General features: G+C 36.8%; 2 protein-coding genes across 2 annotated transcripts in view; one reads left to right on the top strand and one right to left on the bottom strand.

Moving 5' to 3' along the window:
- Positions 1–25,782, top strand: part of LOC126961625 (selection and upkeep of intraepithelial T-cells protein 1) — a 196,394-nt gene that overhangs the window by 62,646 nt on the left and 107,966 nt on the right. The gene's annotated exons all lie outside the window — the stretch shown is intronic.
- Positions 16,829–25,782, bottom strand: part of LOC126961605 (putative selection and upkeep of intraepithelial T-cells protein 1 homolog) — a 206,622-nt gene continuing 197,668 nt past the window's right edge. The window contains exon 10 of the mRNA XM_050802162.1: positions 16,829–17,202. Within this exon, the coding sequence (XP_050658119.1) occupies positions 17,165–17,202 (38 nt within the window). The 3' untranslated portion in view covers positions 16,829–17,164. The remainder of the gene's footprint in view (positions 17,203–25,782) is intronic.

The following is a 25,782-nucleotide window of genomic DNA, read 5'->3' as shown; positions in this document are numbered from 1 at the left end:
GACATCATTGGCTAACAAATGCTAGATTAACCAAGTACCAAAGCTTACTATATGAAAATCCCCACATAACCATTGAAGTTTGCAACATGCTAAACCCCGCCACCTTGCTCCTGGTATCAGAGAGCCCAGTTGAACATAACTGTGTAGAGGTGTTGGATTCAGTTTATTCTAGTGGGCCCAACCTCCGAGACCGTCCTTGAACATCAGTAGACTGTGAGCCGTACGTGGACGGGAGCAGCTTCGCCAACCCCTGCAAAGTGACTCTGAAGAAGACGACAAGCCCTGCTCCAGTCACACCCGGACTGGTCCACACATGGCTGAAACTTGAGAAAACGGATTGCGGGACCTATTTTCCTTAAAATTTGGACTTGTACAATAAGGACTTCAACTGACCTTCCTCAGACTGAGGACTGTTCCCAGTGTATACATCAAGTCACTGAGGTAGGACAAAAAGTTGCTACAATCCTATTATTTTATGGTCATTATAAGTGTACAGGACTCTAAAAAGAACTTGTTTGTATAATGCTATTCTACACAAGGTATGTAGCCCAGGAAATGACCAACTTGATGTGTGTTATGACCCATCTGAGCCCCCCATGACCACAGTTCTTGAAATAAGATTAAGGACTGAGGACTGGCGAGGGCTCATAAATGATATGAGTAAAGTGTTAGCCAAAACAAAAGAAAAAGGGGTGCCCAAACAAGTCACCTTGAAGTTTGATGCCTGTGCTGTCATTAATAGTAATGTTAGGAATAGGATGTGGTTCTCTTATTTAGGAAAGAGGCTATATGACAGAAAATAAGTACATTTGTCATGAACTAGGACTGTGTGGAAATGAATGTAGATACTGGTCTTGTGACATTTAGGCTACTTGGATAAAAAATGAAAAGGATTTTGTCCACCTTCAGAAAGGGAAAAGTGGCCCTTCCTGTACCAGTGGTCAATGTAACCCCTTAGAACTAGCAATAACCAACCCCCTTGATCCTCACTGGAAAAACGGGGAGTGTGTAACCATAGGAATTGATGGGGCTGGACTGGATCCTTGAGTAAATATCGTGGTTTGAGGAGTTTATAAATGCTCTCCTGAGCCAGTGTTTCAAACCGTCTATGATGAACTGAATGTGCCAGTACCAGAAATTCCAGGAAAAACAATAAATGTGTTTTTTCAATTAGCCAAGCATGTAGCACAGTCTCTCAATGTCACTTCATGTTATGTATGTGGAGGAACTGTAATGGGAAATCAATGGCCATGGGAAGCACAAGAATTAGTACTTACAGACCCAGTTCCTGATGAATTCCCAGCTCAAAAGAATCACCCTGATAACTTCTGGGTCCTAAAAGCCTCAGTCATTAGACAATACTGTATAGCAAGAGTGGGGAAGGTCTTCACCTTTCCTGTGGGAAGACTCAGCTGCCTTGGGCAAAAACTGTATAATAATACTACAAAAACAGCCACCTAGTGGAGTTCAAACCACACTAAGAAAATTCAATTTAGTAAATTCCCAAAGTTGCAAACCATGTGGACCCACCTGGAGTACCACCAGGACTAGACAGCCCCCACTAGATTATACTGGATATGTGGACATAGAGCTTACACCAGATTACCCAACCAGTGGGCAGATAGTTGTGTTATCGGCACTATTAAACCATCTTTCTTCCTACTGCCCATAAAGACAGACGAACTCCTGGGCTTCCCTGTCTATGCTTCCCACAAAAAGGGAAGCATAGCCATAGGAAATTGGAAAGATGATGAATGGCTCCCTTAGAGAATCATACAATGTTATGGGCCCGGTACTTGGGCACAAGACAGCTCATGGGGATACCAGACCCCTATTTACATGCTCAACCGAATCATACGGTTACAAACTGTCTTAGAAATAATCACTAATAAGACTGGCAGAGCCTTGACTATTCTGGACTAGCAAGAAACTCAGATGGGAAACGCTATCTATCAAAATAGATTGGCTCTTGACTACTTGCTAGCAGCTGAAGGTGGGGTCTGTAGGACATTCAACCTTACTAATTGCTGTCTACATATATTTGATCAAGGGCAAGTAGTTGAAGACATAGAGATATGACAAAACTGGCGCATGTGCCCGTGCAAGTGTGGCATGGATTTGATCCTGGGGCCATGTTTGGAAAATGGTTCCCAGTACTAGGAGTATTTAAAACTCTTATTATAGGAGTCATAATAGTAATAGGAACTTGCTTACTGCTCCCTTGTTTGATACCTGTACTTCTTCAAATGATAAAAAGCTTCATCACTACCTGAGTTCACCAAAATGCTTCAGCACAAGTGTACTATATGAATCACTATCAATCTGTCTTGCAAGAAGACATGGGTAGTAAAAATCAAAGTGAGAACTCCCACCAGTGGGTGAAGTTCTCAACGTTGGGGAATAAGGGATATCACCCCTCATATTGTCTTATGCCCAATTTCTGCCTCCAAAGAAAGAAGAAGTAAAAACTAAAAGGCAGAAATGAAATCCACAGGCAGACAGCCCAGTGAAACACCCTGGGCCTGGTAGTTAAAGATCGACCCCAACCTAATCGCTTATGTTAGCTATAGATTACAGACATTGCACGGAAAAGCACTATGAAAATCCTTGTCCTGTTCTGTTCTGTTCTAATTACCAGTGCGTGCAGCTCCCAGTCACGTACCCCCTGCTTGCTCAATTGATCACGACCCTCTCATGTGGACCCTCTTAGAGTTGTAAGCCCTTAAGAGGGACAGGAATTGCTCATTTGGGGAGCTCAGTTTTTGAGACGTGAGTCTTGCTGATGCTGTCGGCCGAATAAAACCCTTCCTTCTTCAACTCGGTGTCTGAGGGGTTTTGTCTTCAGCTCGTCCTGCTACATCACAATCCCTGAAAACCATTATGTATAGAGGGATACTTTTCAACCTAGGTTGCATAATGCAATCATCTGGGAAAACTTTTTTAAAAATTTAGTGGCATTCTCTCCTTCAAAGTAGTTCTGAAATATTCCACAGATTAGTTTGGTTGTTTTTTGTTTCCTTGCTTTGTTTTGCTTTTGGTTTATTTTTTCAGACAGGGTCTTTCTCTGTCATCCAGGCTGGAGCACACTGGCACGATCATGACTCACTGCAGCCTCAACCTCCTGGGCTCAAGCAATCCTGCCACCTCAGCCTCCCAAGTAATTAGGACCACAGGTGCATGCCACCACATTCTGCTATTATTATTATTATTATTATTTTGTAGAGACAAGGGTCTTACTGTATTGCCCAGGCTGGTCTCAAACTCCTGGGCTCAAGTGATCCTCCTGCCTTGGCCTCACCAAGTTTTGGGATTACAGGCTTGAGCCACTACACCTAGTCCTGATGACTTTCAAATATGTAGGCTGGGTGGAGAATGTGATATAGAGGCCTTCAAAAAGTACAGAGTGGATGTGTTGAGGAGATAGAAAAAGAGTTATAGGTAATAACAATTTCAGAGTAAAAGTAATCATACTATGTTAAAAACATTTTAATCGGGGTTACCTACACTCCAATAATTTATCTGGATTAATGCCTCTTGAGCTGCATAGACACTTCTAGTTCTGTTTTGGGATATCTTACTGAAATATGTTTTAGTCACAGTAAACATGACTCTGACAGTGGATATTCTTTGTAATCTCTCTCCAGAGTCTCTTCACTTGTCTTGGCACCCATTTTGCTTGGCTGTATGTATTGGACACTAAGTTAGATTCACTCACAAGCTCCTACACCCAACAAGGGCTTTACTTGAAATAATTGAAGATGAGAAAGATACTAGACTCAGGAACTCAGATGAGTGGTTAGATTTAGGGATTTTGACTGCACTGAAACTTCATTCTATTGACATGGTCAGATCTCAGGTGTGTCATTTTTGGGGAGTTTTCTCAAGATTTCTCAGTATTCATTCTCATATTTGGGAGACCAGGTCCTCCTATGAAGTTCTCAGACTGTCTTCTGAGAGGCTTCACCTAAGGATACAATCCCCAACATCATTTCTGCTTTGCATATAAAGGATAATTATAGACAAAGGAATCTGTTAAAGGAAGTTTAATGACATTCTTTCCATAACATAAGCAATTAGAAGAAATGGCAGAGTTTTATCATAGACTCCAGAGACTCTTCTAAGAGCATATCAGGGTGTATAGACCAGGGGTCAGTTCTCTAAGCACTTTTTAATATTATAGAATAATTCACTTCTCTACCTCAGTTACTTGGTTAACCTGCCTGTTTTCTTAAAGGGAATGGCAGCAAAAAGCTTAAAAGCAAGAAGTCAGCTTCTTTGTTCTAAGTGCATCAAAGAAAGAAAGAAGGAAGCTGAGATATTGTGTTGTACACCCTGAGGGTTGTGACTTCAGTGTGTAGCGTGTATTGGGACAACCAAAGGGAAGAGGGGATCAAAGATAATACATAAGCTTCAGACATATCAAAGTGCCTCTTAAATATAACCTACACAGGATTCCATAGGTACCTTCAAATCAGCCTCAAAAAACAAACAAACAAACAAAAAACAAACTTACGCATTTACAGTCACCACATTATTTTGCCCTTATTTATTTATTTATTTATTTATTTTGAGACATAGTCTTGCCCTGTCGCCCAGGCTGGAGTGCAGTGGCATGATCTCGGCTCACTGCAACCTCCGTCTCCCAGGTTCAAGTGATTCTACTGCTTCAGATTCCTGAGAAGCTGGGATTACAGGTGCGTGCTACCACACCCAGCTAATTTTTGTATTTTTAGTAGAGACGGGGTTTCACCATGTTGGTCAGGCTGGTCTAGAACTCCTGACCTCATGATCTGCCCACCTCGGTCTCCCAAAGTTCTGGGATTACAGGCATGAGCCACTGTGCCTGGCCTATTTCCCTCACTTTTAAAAAGTTGCTCTTCTCTGAAGCCGTAGCTCAAATAATACTCTCTCCCTTTGCCTGGTCAGTCAAATGCCGAAATCTGGGAGACATCCTGCAACTCCTCATTTCCTTCCACTCCATCATTCTATCAGTTCTACTTCCTAAATAGATTCCAAATCAGTTGTACATCATCTGCTTTGCTACTATTTTAGTTTAAGCTCTCATTGTATTCTTTGCAGGTTATACAGACACATACACAAACATATGAGAATATTTCATATATATGGGAATTGTTCAGCCATTGTGGAAAGCAGTGTGGTGATTTCTCAAAGAGTTTAAAGCAAAATTACCATTCAACCCAGCAATACCATTATTAGGTATACACACCCAAAGAAGCATAAATCATTCTACCATAAAGAAACATGGACGTGGATGTTCATCGCAACACTATTCCCAATAGCAAATACATGGAATCAACCTAAATGCCCATTAATGGTTGACTAGATAAAGAAAATGTAGTACATATACACCATGGAATGCTACGCAGCCATAAAGAAGAACAAGATCATGCCCTTTGCAACAACATGGATGGAGCTGGAGGCCTTCATCCTAAGTGAACTAATACAGGAACAGAAAAGCAAATACTGCATGTTCTCACTTATGAGTGGGAGCTAAACAATGAGAACACATGAGAAAGAAGGGAATAACAATGGAGCCTACTTGAGGGTGGTGGTTGGGAGGAGGGAGAGGACTGAAAACTTTCTGTTGAGTACTATGCTTATTAGCTGGGTGACAAAATAATCTATAAACCAAACCCCTATGATATGCAGTTTACCCTTATAACAAACCTGCACATGTACCGCTGAACCTAAAAGTTAAAACAATTCAAAAAATAAAAATAACAATACAACAAAAATAATACAAATAAAATTAATAAAGTATAGCAACTATTTACATAACATTTTACATTGTTTTGGGTATTATGAGTAATTTAGAGGTGATTTATCATGTACGGGAAGATGTGCAAAGGTTCTACGCAAATATTATGCTATTTTATAGAAGGGATTTGAGTGTCCTCAAATTTTGACAACCTTGTGGATCCTGGAACAATTCACCTGAGCATACTAAGGGATGGTTGTACATATACAGGTGGGTTATCATTTGTACATATACATGTATTGTATATATATACACACAGGAATATGCACATAAACCTAAGCATGTGAACATATAATTCCATAAACATAGATCCATAAACATGTGTAATCATTTATAAATATATGAGACATGTTCATGTTTATATATGTACTTATGTATATTGCTATATGTTATATATATTTATGCATTTATATTACCTATATTATCTATAAATAGATACTTTCATATGTGAGACTTAAGTAATAATATATACACTTAAGTATATGTCATATATAGTTCTTAAAATTACACTCTTCATAATTTAATCTTTGTTTCTCTCTTCAGCTCACCTCTAACCCTTCCCTTCCATCCTAACTCCCATTCCAGCTACAGTAAACTTCTTGAAAATTTCTGAGTTCCCCTTCTTCTCTCCTGTGTCTTTCAAAGTGTTGCTTTCTCAACTTGGAAAGACTACTTGAATCCTTTTCTTAACTGGGCTAACGGGTAATTTTATTTCATGACCCCTCTCAGCCATTATTAGCTCCTTAAAGCCTTCCTTGAATGCTTCATTTAGTGTCTTTTATTTGTGTTTCCACGGCTCCCATTCTTTCCTCTCCAGGTACAGGTATAACATTCAAAATAAATTTATTATAGCTCTTTTGTTCAATGCCAATTACATTAAATATATACATCAGATTCTGTCTTGCTTTCCTTCAGTGTGGCATATCATGTCAGTAGGTGCATACTGCCAGGTGTAATCTGAAGTCGACAAAGAGTTCTGCCCACAGGTTGAAGCAGCCAGTCCCCTGGGAATTTCCCTTGGCCTGGAACATAAGAATTAGGCTGGCATAATCAAGTGCCCAGAGTCTGAGGGTAGAGGAAGGGTGTTTGGTAGGTAGTTTGCTTGATCCCCATCTGACTCTGGCATATCTTGCCCTGGCTACAGGAAAACTGCTGAAGCATGGTTGAAATTCATGTGACTCGACTGGAACTCATTTTATAGGGACAACAGAGAGTGGACTCTGGATCACCTGACTCAAGTAACTGAGGAGATTTAGAAAGATTTAGGGACACAGTTCTCTCTTCATTGATGGTCTTCATTTCTATTCCTCCCTCTCCTTTGTGCCTTCTGGGAGGAGCCCCATTCTACATTTCCAGGGACTTGACAGACCTGTATTTGGAGACTAATGAGATTTGAGATTTCCAAAGAATGAGATGCATTGAGAACTCTTAGTCACCTTCATGGAAAAACCTTCTCAATGTTTCTGTGTGGATTAGTGGGAACTCACTCTGTACCATTATGTTCTAGCAAATGTTGGGCTCATAGGGCTGATTCCTCAGTCACACAGTAGTAAGACTAGTCCCCATTGCATAGTATTCTTTGTGACTAGAATACCTCTTATCTAGTGTAGCTAGCTGAGATTAACAAAAATAAAGAGAAAGAGAAATACCTCATTTGAGAGAGTTGAGTTTAAAAATCATAAATCTATGAAATTGTTGGCTTTCAAAAGATGACATAAAGACTCATGGCAAGTATTTTAGTCAGCTATCCTCAAATGATAAAGTAGTTATCTCAGAAACACTTTGATTTTGTTTCAAATACAAACACAGTAGAAAAGGGATGGATTGGGTGCTCTATAATTTCAGAAAAATTGGTGTGATCATACCTAGTTAAAGACAGGCTTATCTTCTTTTGTGATCTGATTCACTTTTCTGACAAGCTGAATATGTCAGGAATTCAACTGACACATTAACTTTCATAATCCTTTGATAGCATATTTGTCTTTTTGTTTAACATTTGAAAATTTTTGTGGTAAAATACACAGAACATAAAAGTTACAGTTTTTAACATTTTGAATATACCATTCTGTAGCATTCACATTGCTGTGCAGCCATTACTACCATTCATCTCCAAACTTTTTCATCATCCCGCTCTGAAATTCTGTGCCTGTCAAACACTAACTTATCATTATTTGAAAGCTTCTAAAACCCACATATGGAATGAGAAACATATACCCAATCAGATCAAGAGTCTCATTTGAGAGACTAAAATCTGTGGGTTCTCTATAGCAATATTTCAAGACTGCATTTTCTATAACAACCTCATTCCTGCCAACATCCATATTGGGCTTTCATTCCAATTTTGCTACAAATTACCTTTGGAGATGTGTATAGGCAAAGAAGATGTCCACCACCTTTGTCTCTTAGCAAGAGTCTTGCCCACACTCTAGTCTTGTCCTTCAGTGAAAAGTTTGCATTCTTACCAAATGGGAGCCCCAGTCCTGTAAGCTACCATATCCTGATGGTTAATATTAATTTTGTCATATTTTACACCTGAAACCTAGACTGTCACCACCAGTGTTATTCATGTTATCTCTGGTAAAATGAATAAAAAGCCATAGTTAATAAACATAAAGCATAGCTGTTATCAACACAATTGGTCACAAAACACTAAATGGGCTAATTGTAGCTGCCTTTTTCTACCACTCATACTGTGTTCTGCATGTCTTCAATCAGCAACTCAGCTAGATGAGGTTCTTAACCTGATGGAGTTCTTTAAATTTTTATTTCTGTGGACCTCAGCCTTTGACTGTCTTGACTGATTGGGTTGCTTCAGTTGTCTATAGGCCAGGACTATTGGTCAAGGTACTATTTGACTTCTGGATCGATCTCCCCAGCTCTCCAGTTGCCCATATTTCTGGCTCTTGGTTCAGTGATGTGAGAAGTTCAAAATGGCTAGAGGGCAGTCTCAGCTTCTAACTCATCAGATTATTAACTGTATTCCATGGTGGAAACATTTCACTGTGAGATCCTGGAACCTCCAACCACACTGAAGTTGAAGATATAAGAAGGGAAGCAAAATTTTTCAAGTAAGTAATAAAGCCACATAGTGAGAGTATTACCTCCCAGGTGACATTTTCCAGCCCCGTGCATTCTACCACAGGAGAAATGGCACAATTTTTTAACCATTAATTTAAGGCATATTCGACATGTCATAGGGCTAGTGTCCTACCTAAGCATATATGAGTTTCTATCAAGTCAGGTGTATCTGGGTCACAAACGTGTAGTAAGACTAGAGATTTTCCTGATCTTGAGCCCATTGCTGTGCTTCCTTTGCTGTAAAATGATTCTCTTGGTGAGAGGCAATGTCATATGGGATACCATGGGGTGAAAAGGGCATTGAGTATGTACATGGTTGGTTGTACATTAAAAAGCACTGCTGGCAGATCCAATGATAGAGTAAGTATCAATCCCTTCAAGAATAATTAACATCTCTTTTATTATGGACTTGACCATCTAACCTGCTAGTTCTCTGAAAATTAAAAGCTGAATACTCAGCAGAGGTGATAGCCAAATCATCCCAATTGCAAGAAAATCTACACTTTTGATCCCATGTGTGGCTTCTCCATGTGTGTCCGTATGTTCTTGCCCAATATCTTCAAGTCCCAGACTGTCCTCCAATTCCTTGAACTTAGCTTAAGAAACTTTGTGAGGGGGAGCATTTAGTTGTTGCTCCAACTCTGCCATCTTTAAAACCAGACACTGGACTCAGTCCTCTGCTGCATGTCTTATGGCTAGAGAGAAGATGAAGGACTCCTCTAAAGCTGCAGTGGAGACCTCTGGGTTCTCCAAACATGTTCTCAATTGTATATTCATAGCTTTTAATTTCCCCTTTTCTTTAAGTCCATCTTTAGGGAAGTCTGAAGAAAGTAGAGGACTCCACGGTCTTTACAATTACTACTTTTGCTGTAACAATCAAGTCACTTTCTTTTCTTCTCTGTGCCTTCCTCCTTACTTGCAGTTAGTTAATCCTGTACCACGAATATTGACAAATTGAGTACATTTGGCACCATGGTATGCTACACATTGCCCTTGCTCATTTCCCTCCAGCAAAAAGGTTAGCTGTGCCCTTCTCAAATACATGAGGCTATCATGCATTCATGAATATCAGAATCATATTTTAAGGCTTTCTTTCTAGGACACACTTTCAATACTGATTCCTGTATCAGCCATGGCTCTAGTAAAGAAACAGACGTCATGCTTAAATTTTTAAAACATTCAAATAAAAGATTGTTTACAAATGTGTGAGCAAGGTGTAGGGAAACCCTGAGGAGTAGTGCATATCCTGAAGCTAAAATAAAATCCTGAGGAGAGCGCATATCCTGGCTGTCACCACCCACAAATCTATAGGAGCAGCGGCAGGAAGTAGTAACTAAAACCTGAAGAAGGTGAGGCTTTTTTGTTTTAATGGAAATTATGACTTTTGGGTGGGCATACAGCTCACCATAGCAATCCGGCAAGAGGGAGCTAAGAAAATAAATACTCCCATCTTGCTTTCTTTCATTCCAGCAATCTCCTGCTTAATATTCATGCTTGCAAATTTTACCAGAAGCCAGAGGGAGGGGTACTGATTACTGTAATCCTTAGAGCATAGCTTTCTGGTAAACAGATTGGGGCAGAGAAGAATCGAGATTAGATCTGGTGGAGTAAGCATGAGCTATACAGCACATATCTAGACACACGGCAGGATATCATAACATATTCTGAGATTAGGAAATATAGTTCCTATATTTGATGACTTAAAAATCTAATGGTGCAGTCACGTACCTCAACAATTACAAATGAGTTTGTGTGTACAAAATTCAATATGATAAAGAAAAACAATTGCATAGAAACCTAAAATTTGACCCATCCAAAGCTCAAACACATTTCTTCCCAAGATTCTTGTCATGACTAATGACACACCCAGTTACACATACCAGAAACCCAGGAGTCATGTGAAAATACATCTCCACCATATCTTACATTCTTTCGTGGTGGCGGTTGCACAATTGTTGTATCTCATAGCATGATCTTGCATTCCTTCTCTAACATCACCCATGTGAGCTGGAATATTTATGGCAGCTTGCCAGCGGCATTTCTGTCTCTGTCCTCTGTCTAGCTTACAGAATGACATTTCAAATGTGTACATCTGGATAGAGTTGGCCATGATTTTACATTTTTTATTAATTGCCAAAGATAACATTTATTGAGAATTTGTTATGATTTACTTTTTTATCTGAACATTTTATATTAATTTAATACTATGGCATATATACTCTTACTAACTGCTTTTCTGATAGTTAACAGAGGCAGAGTGGTTACATAGATAATCAAGGTCACACAGCTCTTAAGTAGTAGAGTAATGATTGAGTCTGGTTTCAAAGCCTTGGCTTTTTATCACTCTTAAACACTAAACTACAATATACTAAAACTGTTGAGAATATTAATACTTTATAGTTCTTAAGTTATTTATAGTAAACTTCTTATTATAGTACTTATTGGGCACCATTATGACCACTTTACATATAACATCTTCATCAACTCCAATAGTAAACAGAATGAGGAAGAAATTAGTATCCCTTATTTACAGCTGAAAAAATAGTCACAGAGTTTTAGTAACATGCCTAAGTTCATACAACTAAATAGTAAAGACAAAATTTAAACTTAGCAGGATCTTGCTTTTAACCACTATGCATACTGCCTCCGATCATAGAGGAAAAACACTAAATTCATTACCCTAGCACATGAAGCCCTTCTCTGCCTCACTCTTTAATCTTACTAGACACACACATTCCTCAATTCTCCTTGTCCAGTAAGGTTTCTGCATATTGAATCTGGTGTATGTTTTTATTCCCTTTACACTGTATGAAATGACCACCTCATCCTTCAAAATGTAGACACCACCTCACTAGTAAAGCCTCATTTTGTGGACTTTCTCCCTGCCATGATACTGCAAAGTGCATTGCTCTCCAGGGTTACAAGACCTGCCGTCGTGCATAGTGTGGCATTTTCACATTATTGTTACCATCCGAGTGTCTGTCCACTTCTCTATAACCCTGATATCTATCAAATCTCTTTTTTGAAGAATAAATAGATAATGATCACACTTGTCTGCTAAATTAAAAGCCAAAACATTATAGAACCAATGAAAAATCTTCATGTTAGAGTGAAATATACAATTCTATTTCTCCCTTTGTTCTAAATGGCCAAATAGAGCCATACATCTATCTCTAATTGTGAGTTCTTCTTCAGAAGAAAATTCAGTGGAATTGCAACAACTAAAGAAAAGAAAGGCATAGTCTCTTGTAAAGTGGCCACTTGATCCATCCCGCCAAAATAATAAAGTTAAATCTGTCTTCAAACTTTTCTTTGAACCTAAATGTAACTAAAAGTGGCAGGTGTGTAGGCTCCTAAGGCTTTGGAGAACAGGGCCTATTCCCTAGACCTGCTGCCACTTTCTCTGAAGAAGCAGGTCATCTGATGAAGTTTACAACACCAGAAGACAAATGACGTCTAGCTTGGGAGGAAGAAATCCTTCAATGGGAAAGAAGCCTCTGGCTGGACGTGGTAATTTTTATCATATTTTATTATGACATTCATTATATGAATATTCTTACAAGTAGGGTTGCCAGATTTAGAAAATAAAAATTATATGATGCTAAATAGTGTACAAGAAATATTGACACTAAAATATTATGCATTGCTTATCTGAAATTCAGCTGGAGGTTCTACATTTTATCTGGCATCTCTCTCTGACAGTTACTCACTGCAGAGAGATGTGGAGATACCTGATATCTGTGACATATTACTTCTGTTCTCACTGTTTCTGAACTTGCCTCTTTTCTTATCACAGGTGTAATGGAAACTGCAGGACTATCTTCTTTCAGATATTTAATTGTTACGAATCTCCTTCAGCTGATAGCACCAAGTTCAGGTATGACTCTTACCCATATGGGCCTTTGCAATTTCAAGTGTGCCAGAAAAAGCAAGGATCAAACAAAAGGGACCAGCTCTTTTGAGCATAGTTCCTTAGGTTTAATTCATAGTTATGTAATGAGGACATGTACTGTAGGACTCATCTTACGGTTATGCATAAAGAAAGACTAATATTCTCTCTGGCCATGAAAATAAATATTTCTAATATGCCTTCTTTTTCAGAGTTAATATTTCTGATGTTAAACAGACATTTTATTTCTGATTAACTTTTGAATTAGAAATGGATTTGAAATGTATGTAATAACTTTAACAGTGTCAATTGGGTTTATTATCATTGTGTTTCTCATTGGAACTATTGCTGCATCTTGTTATGCTAATACATTTTATAATATTAAAGTACCATTTTGTTCTACCTGATTGGACTAGAAGCAAATTTTTACGTGATTTTAAATTCTACTTACTAATATGAAGAATTCTTACATAAATTTCAAAGTTGTATTTTTTGTGCTCTATTTGACAGGTCTGCATGTTAATGTATACCAACTTTGTCAAATAATTTAGGAAGCTTACTCTTTTTTTATTCTCTTCAAAAATGTATATAACTGAAAATCTGTTATGATTTTATTTTTAAAAGTTGTTTTAAATGAACTAGTCTGTAATCTACTTAAGAGACAATTCTGTATGTTTTTTTGAGAAACTTGAAGTAACAGAAACATATTCACTATAATTATACTTCAGAATACAGTTACTAATATTTCATACCCGCTCTACCCCAAATCCCAAATATACAACTTTGGCAACAATTTGTGTCACCTGCTTTTTAAAGGTTACCTGATTATTGATGTAGTGTAATTTCCAATATTTTAAGTCAATTCTATTCATTTATCTTTGTCCATAAAACAGACTCCCTCATCAGGATAATAGTTTTGAATAGTTGTCTATTATTAACTGTTCTCTTATATTTCATTATCTTTTGTGTTATTTACCCCATTTCTTTTTAACATTGTTTGTAGGTATTTTTTACATTTTATTTTAATTTGGAAACCAGGGCTGTCATCTAGAGGTCTTTATTAAATGGATGGTATCAATTTCTAGTTTATTTCTGTTCCAAAATTTCTGAATTAATGTCCTCCTCTGAGTTTCTAATGTGATACTCCAATCCCACATTTTTGAGAAGTACTTTTTTTCTTCAACTTTTAAGCTCAGGGGTACGTGTGTAGTATGTACAGGTTTGTTACATAGATTAAACATATGCCAGCCGGGTGCGGTGACTCACGCCTGTTATCCCAGCACTTTGGGAGGCCACGGTGGGCAGATCACGAGGTCGAGAGATTGAGACCATCCTGGCCAACATGGTGAAACCCATCTCTACTAAAAATACAAAAATTAGCTGGATGTGGCGGCCGTGCCTGTAGTCCCAGCTATTTGGGAGGCCCAGGCAGGAGAATCGCTTTAACCCGGGAGGCGGAGGTTTCAGTAAGTCAAGATCGCACCACTGCACTCCAGCCTGGCGAGAGTGCAAGACTCCATCTCAAAAACAAACAACAACAACAACAACAACAAAATGTGCCATTGTGGTTTGCTACACAGATCATCCCACCACCTAGAAGTTAAGCCCAGCATCCATTAGCTATTGTTCCTGATGTTCGCCCTCCTCCCATCCCCCACCCTCTGACAGGCCCCATTGTGTGTTGTTCCCCTCCACGTGTTCTCATCATTCAGCTCTCACTTATACATGAGAACATGTGGTGGTTCGTTTTCTGTTCCTGCATTAGTCTCCTGAGGATAATTGCTTCCAACTTTATCCATGTCCCTGCAAAGGATATGCAAACTTCTTCCTTTTTATGGCTGCATAGTATTTCATGGTAACACATTATCTTTATCTAGCCTGTCATTGATTAACATTTGGGTTGATTCCATGCTTTTCCTATTGTGAACAGTGCTGCAATGACTATACACATGGATGCATCTTCATAATATAATTATTTATAGTCCTTTGGGTTTATACCAAGTAATGAGATTGCTGGGTTAAATGGTATTTTTAGCTCTGGGTCTTTGAGGAATTACCACACTATCTTCCACAAGGGCTGAATTAATTTACACTCCCACAAACAGTGTAAGGCTCCCCAGAAGGCTTAAATAGCAGGACTTTCCAGCACAAGTTGCTGCAATTCTGGCAAAGTGGGAGGTTAGATCACTTTATATACCCCTAGGAAAGGGACTGAATCCAGGGGCTGAGCAGCAATGATCTGCGGGTTCCGCTTCCATCACACCTCACAGGGTAAGACTCATTGGCTTGGAACTCCAGCCAGCTACTAGTAGCAGTGTTACATCTCCCTGAGGTAGAATTCCCAATATCATTAAAATGGCAATACTGCCAAAAGTAATTTACAGATTCAGTGCTATTCCTATTAAACTACCATTGACATTCTTCACAGAACTAGCAAAAACAATTTTAAAATTCATATGACTCAAAAAAGAGCCTGAATAGCCAAGGCAACTCTAAGCAAAAAGAACAATGCTAGAGGCATCATGCTACCCAATATCAAAATATACTATAGCACTACAATAACCAAAAAAGCATGGTACTGGTACAAAAACAGAGAACTCAGAAATGAGGCCATCTAATCTTCAACAAAGCTGAATAAAACAAACAATGGATTTCCTCTTCAATAAACGGTGCTGGGATAACTGGGTAGCCATTTACAGAAGACTGAAACTGGGACTCTTTTTTTACACCACATACAAAAATTACTCAAGATGGATTAAAGACTTAAATGTAAAATCCAAAACTATGAAAATCCTGGAAGACAATCCAAGCAATACCAATCTGGACATAGGAATAGACAAAGGTTATATGATAAAGAGGCAAAGGACAATTTCAACAAAAGCAAAAATTGGGATATAATTAAACTAAAGAGCTTCTGCACAGTAAAGGAAACTGTCAACAGAGTGAACAGACAACCTACAGAATGGGAGAAAATTTTTGCAAACTATGCATCTGACAAAGGTCTAATATCCATTATCTATATGGGACTTAAACAAGTTTAAAAGAAAAAAAATTATTACACAGTGGGCAAAGGACTCTAACAGACGCTTTGCAAAAAAAGACATACATGTGGCCAACAATCATATGAAAAATGCTCAACATCACTTATCGTTAGAGAAATTCAAACCACAATGAGATATCATCTTACATTAGTCAGAACACAATTATTAAAAAGTCAAAAAATAACAGGTGCTGGCAAAGTTGCAAAGAAAAAGAAACACTTATATACTGTTGGCGGGAGTGTAAATTATTTCAACCATTGTGGAAAGCAGTGTAGTAATTTCTCAAAGAGCTAAAATAAGAACTACCATTTGATCCAGCATTTCCATTACTGGATATATACCCAGAGGAATATAAATTATTCTACCAAGAAGACACATGTATGCAAATGTTCACTGCAGCACCATTCACAATAGCAAAGAGATATAATCAACCTAAATGCTCATCAATGACAGATGGGATAATAAAAATGTGGTATGCATACACCATGGAATACTATACAGTCATTAAAAAATCATGTCTTTTGTAGGTACATTGATGGAGCTGAAGTCTATTATCTTTAGCAAACAAATGCAGGAGCTAAATTATGAGAACTCATGAAACACATACTGGGGCTTACTTAAGGATGGAGGGTGGAAGGAGGGAGAGGAACAGAACAATAAATCTTGGGTACTAGGCTTAGTACCTGGGTGATGAAATAGTCTGTCCAACAAACCCCCATGACATGAGTTTGCCTATGTAGCAAACCTGCACATGTACCCCTGAATGTAAAATAAAAGTTGAAAAAAAACATACATAGGAATAAAATTATGTAAGGAGATGAAAAATCTGTACACTGAAAACTATAACACATTGATGAAACAAGTTATAGAAGGCACAAATAAATGGAAGGATATCACATGTTCATGAATTGGAAGATTTAATGTTGTGAAAATAGCCATACTACCCAAAGTGATTTACAGATTTAGTTAAATCCTTATCAAAATTCCAATGGTGTTTTTTACAAAAAAAAAAAAAAACTAAAATTTGTATGGAACCACAAAAGACACTGAACAGCTAACGCAAGCTTGAGCAAGAAATACAAAGCTGGCATCATTAAACTTTCTGATTTCAAACTATGTTACAAAGCTATAGTAATCAAAACAGCATCATGCTGTCATAAAAGCAGACATGCAGACCAATAGAACAAAATACAAAGTCCCAAAATTAATCCATACATATATTGTGAAATAAGTTTTGATACAGACATCAAGAACACACAATAGAGGAAAGATAGACTCTTCAGTAAATGGTCCTGGGAAAACTGAATATCCATATATGAAAAATGAAGTTGGACACTTCTCTTCTTACATCATCCACAAAAGTCAATGCAAAGTGGATTAAACACTTAAAGGTAAGACCTGAAACTGTGGCATTCCTAAAAGAAAACATAAAGAAAAGGCTTCTTGACAGTGGTCTTAACAATGATTTTTTTTTTTTTGGATTTGGCACCAAAAGTACAGGTAACAATAACAAACAAGTAGGTCTACATCAAAGTAAAAATCTGCACAGCAAAAGAAACAATCAATAAAATAACAATCAATCAACCTATAAAATGGGATTAAATATTTGTAAAACATATTGCTTAAGTGCTTTTGAATATTTTTCTTACCTTAATACATTATTTATTATTCTCAAAATATATGTATAACAGCTGATATTATATCAGTCTTATAATATATATTATATACATAAAATCAATATGTTAATTAGTTTATGGACTATAATTGTTTCAAGCTTATAAAATAAATGAATAATTTGTGTACCTTTATAATCTTATAAAAATCCTTTTCAATTACTCTTTTTAATTTAATGAAACATTCTTATAATAAAATTAGTCCTATATGAAAGCAAAGCATTTACAGAGATAATACACCAATAAGTGAACATTTCTGTGACTTCCAAAAACCATGAGAATCTGCTGAACTCAGCACTTTAGTCTCCACAATTTATTTAACTTTGTCATTCAGAGAATTTCATTAGTGTGTTCTTAGTTCTGATTCAATCATGCAGATCTCACATAGGAACTTTTCAAATTACCAAGAAGTTAAAAGAGAAGCAAGATTGCTTAAAAACAAGCCATATTTGCGATAACTCTATTCCTTAGAATCACCATATGTCCCTCCTAGTTTATTCTCTCTTATATTTTAAACCCAAAGGATTAACTCTCAAAATTCCAATTCAAATCTAACCTTCTCTGGAAATCCTTCCCCAAGGTGTTAGTTTCACACCAAACTTATTCTTCCCTGAAGTTTTGATTAAATTCTAATATCTTATTATATTAAAGTCTCATGTAGACATTTATACATTGCCTTGGATTAACTTTGCACTGAGTTAGAAAAGTACATTATGCCTAAATATATTGCTTTTCTCTATGTTTTATACTAGACTATATATATAGTGATCACAAAATTACAAATTAAGACACAAGTATTAAGACAGCACTACATAATTACCAGAATGGTTAAATTGAAAACATTGACTTCCATTACAATAATATAATAATCTTTTTTATATCAATGGTAATTATGATTTCTATATAATTTCAAATATTAACAAAACATACAGCTGCTATTTTCCAGGTGTTTGTTTTTCCATTCTTTTAAACAAAAACTGCTTTTAATCATTATGTTTTTTATATATTCTTAAGTTTTGTGGGTACATAGTAGATGTATATATTTATGGGTTACATGAAATGTTTTTATACAGGCATACTATCAATAATAATCACATTTGGGTAAATGAGGTATCCATTGCCCCAAATATTTATAATTTCTTTGTGTTACAATAAAATTATACCTAATTATACTCCTTTGATTACTTTTAAATGTGCAATAAATTATTGTTGACCAGCTACCCAGCTGTGCTATCAAATACTAGATCTTATTCATTCTGACTATATTTTCATAACCATTAGCCATCCTCATGTTATCTCCCCTTCCTGGCTAATCTCCCTAGACTCCGGTAATTGCCATTCTACTCTCTATCGCCACGAGTGCAATTGTTTTGCTATTTTTAGCTCCTACAGATAAGTGAGAGCATTGGAAATTTGTCTTTCTGTGCCTGGCTTATTTCACTTAACATAATGACCTCCAATTCTACCAGCATTGTTTCAAATGACAGAATCTCTTTGTTTTTATGGCTGAATAGTGCTCCCTTGTGTATATGTGCCACATTTTCATTATCCATTTCTCTGTTGATGGTCGCTTAGGTTGCTTCCAAATTTATCTACTATTGTGAACAGCACTGCAATAGAAATGAGAGTCCAGATATCTTTTCCATATAATGATATCTTTTCTTTGAGGTATATACCTAGCAGTGGAATTCCTGGATCATACAGTAGTAATTCTATTTTCACTTAATTGAGGAACCTCCACACTGTTCTCCATAGTGATTGTACTCATTTACATTTCCACCAACAGTGTATGAGAATTTCTTTTTCTCCACATCCTTGCCAATGGTCTTTTGGATAAAGGCCATTTTAACTGGAGTGAGATTACATCTCATTGTAGTTTTCATTTGCATTTCTCTGATGAGCTGATGCTGAGCTTTTTGCCATTTGGATGTCTTTTTATATACCTTTTTGCCATTTGGATGTCTTCTTTTGAGAAATAGATATTTAGATTTTTTTTCATTTTTTAATCAGATTATTAGATTTTTTCTTATTGAGTTGTTAGAATTTTGCAGAGTTTCTCCAATGTTTCTTGTAGTAATTTCATAGTTTGAAGTAAGTCTTCAGTCCATTTTATTTTATTTTTGTATATTTTGAGAGATAGGAGTCTAATTTCATTCTTCTCCATATGGATATCCAGTTTTCTCAGCACCATTTATTAAGGATACTGTCCTTTCCCCAATGTATCATCTTGGCAACTTCAACAAAAATGAGTTTGCTGTAGATGTATGGATTTCTTTCTGGGTTCTCTATTTTGTTTTCTCTGTCTATGTGTCTGTCTCTATGCCAGTATCATGCTGTTTTGGTTACTATAGCTTTGTAGTATAATTTGAAGTCAGGTAATGTGATGCCTCCAGTTTTTTACCTCTTTGCTCAGGATGGCTTTGGTTATTCTGGGTGTTTTGTAGTTTCATATAAATTTTGGTATTGCTTCTTCTACTTCTGTGAAAAAAATGTCATTGGTATTTTGATAGAAATTATATTCAATCTGCAGATTGTATTGGGTAGTATGGACATTATAACAATATTCACTCTTCCAAACCATAAACATGAAATATCTTTCCATTTTTTGGTGTCCTCTTCTATTTCTTGCATCAGTGTTTTATAGTGTTTATTGTAGAGATCTTTCACTTTTATGGCTAAGGCTTCTTTTTAGTTTTTAAATTTTAAATATTGTGGGTACATAGTAGGTATATATAGCTATGAATTACATAAGACATATTGATACAGGCATAAAATGTGTAATATTCATGTCAGGGTATATAGTATATCCATTACTTTAAGCATTTATTCTTTATGTTTTAAACAAATCAATTATGCTATGCTAGTTATTTTTAAATATACAATTAAGTTTTGTGGGTTTTTAAATTTGTTTTTACTAAGGTTAACCAGATGTGCTAGTAAATACCAGGTCTTATTTATTCTTTCTAACTATTACTTTGCACTCATTAACCATCCCTCCTTCTCCACTCCACCAGCAACTACTATTTCCAGCCTTTAGTAACCATCTTTCTACTTTCTATCTCACTGATTTCAATTTTTTAAATATTTTTAGCTCCCACAGATAAGTGAGAACACGTTGAGAGAGGAAGTAGAAAGAAACTAACTAGGCAGACAAGGCAAAGAGTCCTTGGCAGAACTTCTCTTCTAAAAAAGAGCAGTGTGGAAGATCAGGCTGCAAACATAGATAAGGAAGCTGGAATCTTGTTCAGGGGGATGCCTGCAGTTGCACCAGTAGAAAGGATTACCTGGGGCCAAGCATGTGAAACATGAGGGCACCACCTCCCCTTTTCTAGCACATGCACAGTAGGAAAGAGATAAGCTACATGAAGTAGCTCAGGCCAAGGACCTGCCGGGGTAATAAAAGGTCGGGACAGGGGCTGCCAGATATTCACACTCCATGCAGATGGCACACCTAATCCTAAATGGTTTTTCTTGTCCTATATAGCTAAGATACCCCCTCCCACTAGCTCATTTATAAAAACCCTTGCATTTCACTGTGGAATGGCAACCCTTTTAGGGACCCCTCTCTGCAGCAAGAGGCTGTTATCTTTCTTTCACCTATTAAATTTCTGCTCTAACCTCACCTTTCATGTGTCCACATCCTTGATTTATTCAGTCAGGAGACCAAAAACTTCGGATGCCACCCCAGGCAACGAGGCCATTAAATGTGAAGTTGTCTTTCTGCACCTGGTTTATTTCGCTTAGCATAATAACCTCCAATACCATCTATGTTGTTGCAAATGACAGAATCTCTTTCTTTTTATAGCTAAATAGTATTCCTTTTTGTGTATGTGTCACATTTTCATTATCCATTTGTCTGTTGATGGCCATGTAGGTTGCTTCCAAATCTTAGCTACTGTGAAAAGTGCTGAAATAAACCTGGCAGTGCATATTTCTTCAATATACTGATTTCCTTTCTTTTGGGTATATACCTAGCAGGAGAATTGCTGGATCCTATGGTAGCTCTATTTTTTATACATGTACTTTAAGTTCTGGGGTACATGTGCAGAACTTGCAGCTTTGTTACATAGGTATACACATGCCATGGTGACTTGCTGCACCCATCAACCCATCACCTACATTAGGTATTTCTCCTAATGCTATCACTCCCCCAACCCCCCACCTCCCAACAGGCCCCAGTATGTGATGTTCCCCTCCCTGTGTCCATGTGTTCTCATTGTTCAATTCCCACTTATGAGTGAGAACGTGCAGTGTTTGGTTTTCTGTTCCTGTGTTAGTTTGCTGAGAATGATGTTTTCCAGCTTCATCCATGTCCCTGCAAAGGACACAAATGCATCCTTGTTAATGGCTGCCTAGTATTCCTTGGTGTATATGTGCCACATTCTCTGTATCCAATCTATCACTGATGGACATTTGGGTTAGTTCCAAGTTTTTGCTATTGTGAATAGTGCCGCAGTAAACATACACATGCATGTGTCTTTACAGTAGAATGATTTATAATCCTTTGGGTATATACCCAGTAATGGGATGGCTGGGTCAAATTGTATTTCTAGTTCTAGATCCTTGAGGAATCGCCACACTGTCTTCCACAATGGTTGAACTAATTTACACTCCCACCAACAGTGTAAAAGCGTTCCTATTTCTCCACATCCTCTCCAGCATCTGTTGTTTCCTGACTTTTTAATGATCATCATTTCAACTGGTGTGAGATGGTATCTCATTGTGGTTTTAATTTGCATTACTCTGATGACCAGTGATGATGAGCTTTTTTTCATATGTTTGTTGGCTGTATAAGTGTCTTCTTTTGAGAAGTGTCTGTTCATATCCTTTGGCAACTTTTTGAGGAGGTTGTTTGTTTTCTTGTAAATTTGTTTAAGTTCCTTGTAAATTCTGGATATTAGCCCTTTGTCAGATGGATAGACTGCAAAAATTTTCCCCCATTCTGTAGGTTGCCTGTTCACTCTGATGATATTTTCTTTTGCTGTACAGAAGCTCTTTAGTTTAATTAGATACCATTTGTCAATTTTGGCTTTTGTTGCCATTGCTGTTGGTGTTTTAGACATGAAGTCTTTGCCCATGCCTATGTCCTGAATGGTATTGCCTAGGTTTTCTTCTAGGGTTTTGTGGTTTTAGGTCTTAGGTTTAAGTCTGTAATCCATCTTGAGTTAGTTTTTGCATAAGGTGTATTCAGTTTTCTGCACATGGCTAGCCAGTTTTCCCAACACCATTTATTAAATAGGGAATCCTTTCCCCATTTCTTGTTTTTGTCAGGTTTGTCAAAGATCAGATGGTTTTATATGTGTGAGGTTAATTCTGAGACCTCCATTCTGTTGCATTGGTCTATATATCTGTTTTGATACCAGCACCATGCTGTTTTGGTTACTGTGGCCTTGTAGTATAGTTTGAAGTCAGGTAATGTGATGCCTCCAGCTTTGTTCTTTTTGCTTATGATTGTCTTGGCAATGAGGGCTCTTTTTTGGTTCCATATGAATTTTAAAGTAGTTTTTTCCAATTCTGTGAAGAAAGTCATTGGTAGCTTGATGGGGATCGCATTGAATCTATAAACAACTTTGGGCAGTATGGCCATTTTCACAATATTGGCTCTTCCTATCCTTGAGCATGGAATGTTTTTCCATTTGTTTGTGTCCTCTCTTATTTCATTGAGCAGTGGTTTGTAGTTCTCCTTGAAGAGGTCCTTCACATCCCTTGTAAGTTGGATTTCTAGGTATTTTATTCTTTCTGTAGCAATTGTGAATAGGAGTTCACTCATGATTTGGCTATTTGTCTATTATTGGTGTATAGGAATGCTTATGATTTTTGCAGATTGATTTTGTATCCTGAGACTTTGCTGAAGTTGCTTATCAATTTAGGAGATTTTAGGCTGAGATGATGGGGTTTTCCAAATATACAATCATGTCATCTGCAAACAGAGACAATTTGACTTCCTACTTTTAACATTTTGAAGAACCTTCAAACTGTTCTCCATAGTGGTTGTACTAATTTACATTCCCACCAACAGTGTATGAGGTTTTCCAATTTTCCACATCCTCTCCAGCACCTGGAGTGACATGATATTTCATTGTAGTTCTGATTTGCCTTTCTCTGATGGTCAATTATGTTGAGCATCTTTTCACATACCTATTTACTATTCTTATATCTTCTTTTGGAAATGTCTATTGAGGTCTTTTTCCAGTTTTTTTAATCAGATTATTAAAATTCTTTTTATAGAGTTGTCTTTTAATATATATATTCTGGTTATTAATCCCTTGTCAAATGAATAGTTTGCAGATATTTTCTCCCATTCTGTGGGTTGTGTCTTCACTATTTTGATTGCTTCCCTTGCTGTGCAGAAGCTTTTTAACTTGATGTAATCCCATTTGTTCACTTTTGCTTTGGTTGCTTATACCTGTGGGGTATTACTCAAGAAGTTTTTGCTCACTCCAATGTAATGGAGAGATTCCTTGATGTTTTAATTTAGTAATTTTATAGGTTGAGGTCTTAGATGTAAGTCTTTAATCCATTTTAATTGGATTTTTGTATATTGAGAGAAATAGGGATCTAGTTTCATTCTTCTGCATATGTATATCCAGTATTCTTGGCACCATTTATTGAACAAGCTTGTCTTTTCTCCAATGTGTGTTCTGCACACCTTTGTCAAAAATGAGCTCACTGTAGATGCATGGTTATTTAACTGGGTTCTCTATTCTGTTCCATTAGTTTATGGACCTGTGTTTATACTAGTACCATGTCATTTTGGTTACTATAGCTCTGTAGCACAATTTGAAATAAGGTATTGTGATTCCTCCAGTTTTGTTCTTTTTGCTTAGGATAGCTTTGGCTATTCTGGGTCTTTGTGGTTCCATATAAATATTAGCATTGTTTTTACTATTTCTGTGAAGAATGTCATTGGTTTTTACATTTGTCCCCTGGGTTCAAGTGATTCTCCTGCCTCAGCCTCCTGAGTAGCTGAGATTACAGATACCTGCCACCATGCCCAGCTGATTTTTGTATTTTTAGTAGAGATAGGGTTTCACTGTATTGGCCAAGCTGGTCTCAAACTCCTAACCGCAAGTGATCCACCCACCTTGGCCTCCCAAAGTGCTGGGAGTACAGGCATGAGCCACCACATCTGGCCTTTCTTATTGGTGTTTAAATAACAATTGCATTAAATATGTAGATTGCTTTGGATAGCATAAACACTTTAACAATATTCATTATTCCAAACCATGAACATGAAACACCTTTCCTTTTTATTTTTTAACAGTGTCCTTTCCAATTACTTGAATCAACAATTTATGCTTTTCATCAGAGAGATCTTTCACTTCTTTGGTTAAGTTAATTTATTTCTAGCTATTTTATTTTATGTGTAGCTATTGTTAATGGGATTACTTTCTTGATTTTGTTTTCAGATTGTTCACTGTTTGGCATATAGCAATGCTATTGATTTTTATATATTGATTTTGTATCCTGCAACTTTACTGAATTTATTGGTTCTAATAGGTTTGTGGTAGAGTCTTTAGGTTTTTCCAAACATTAGATTGTATCATCTGCAAACTAGGATAATTTGGCTTCGTCCTTTCCTGTTTGGATGCCCTTTGTTTTCTTCCTGTGTTTGATTGTTCTAGATAGAATTTCCAGTACTATCTTAAATAACAGTAGTGACAATGGGCATCCTGGTTGTGTTCCGGATCTTAGAGAAAAGGCTTTCAGTTATTCCCCATTCAGTATGATACTAGCTATGGGTCTGTTGTATATGGCTTTTATTACATTGATGTATGTTCTTTCTATATTTAGTTTTTTTATCAAATGCTTTTTCCCTTTATTCTATTGATATGATGTATTACATTGATTGATTTATGTATGTTAAATGATTCTTTCATCCCTGAATATATCCCACTTGGTCATGATGAATAACCATTTTAATGTGTTGTTGAATTTGATTTGCTAATATTTTGTTAAGTATTTTTTTCATCAATATTCATCAGAGACATTGACCTGTAATTCTTTTTTATTTGTCATTGTCTTGTTTTGGTATCAGCATAATACTGGTCTTGAGTTTAGAAGTTTTTCGGAATACTTTGAGTATAATTAGTATTAGTTCTTTAAATGTTTGGTAGAATTCAGCAGTCTTCAAGTTAACTAATTTTTTCTTCTGCTTGATCAATTCTGCTATTAATAGACTCTGATTCTTTAGTATGACAACTGCATTTTTCAGCTTCAGAATTTCTGCTCCATTTTTAAAAATTATTTTAATCTCCTTGTTACATTTATCTGATAGAATTCTGAATTTTTTTTTCTGTGTTACGTTAAATTTCTTTGAGT

The sequence above is a fragment of the Macaca thibetana genome, chromosome 1, assembly GCF_024542745.1.
Source record: "Macaca thibetana thibetana isolate TM-01 chromosome 1, ASM2454274v1, whole genome shotgun sequence".
Taxonomy (NCBI): domain Eukaryota; kingdom Metazoa; phylum Chordata; class Mammalia; order Primates; family Cercopithecidae; genus Macaca; species Macaca thibetana.
The sequence above is the reverse complement of the archived record's forward strand: the minus strand, read 5'-3'. Positions and strand labels throughout refer to the sequence as shown.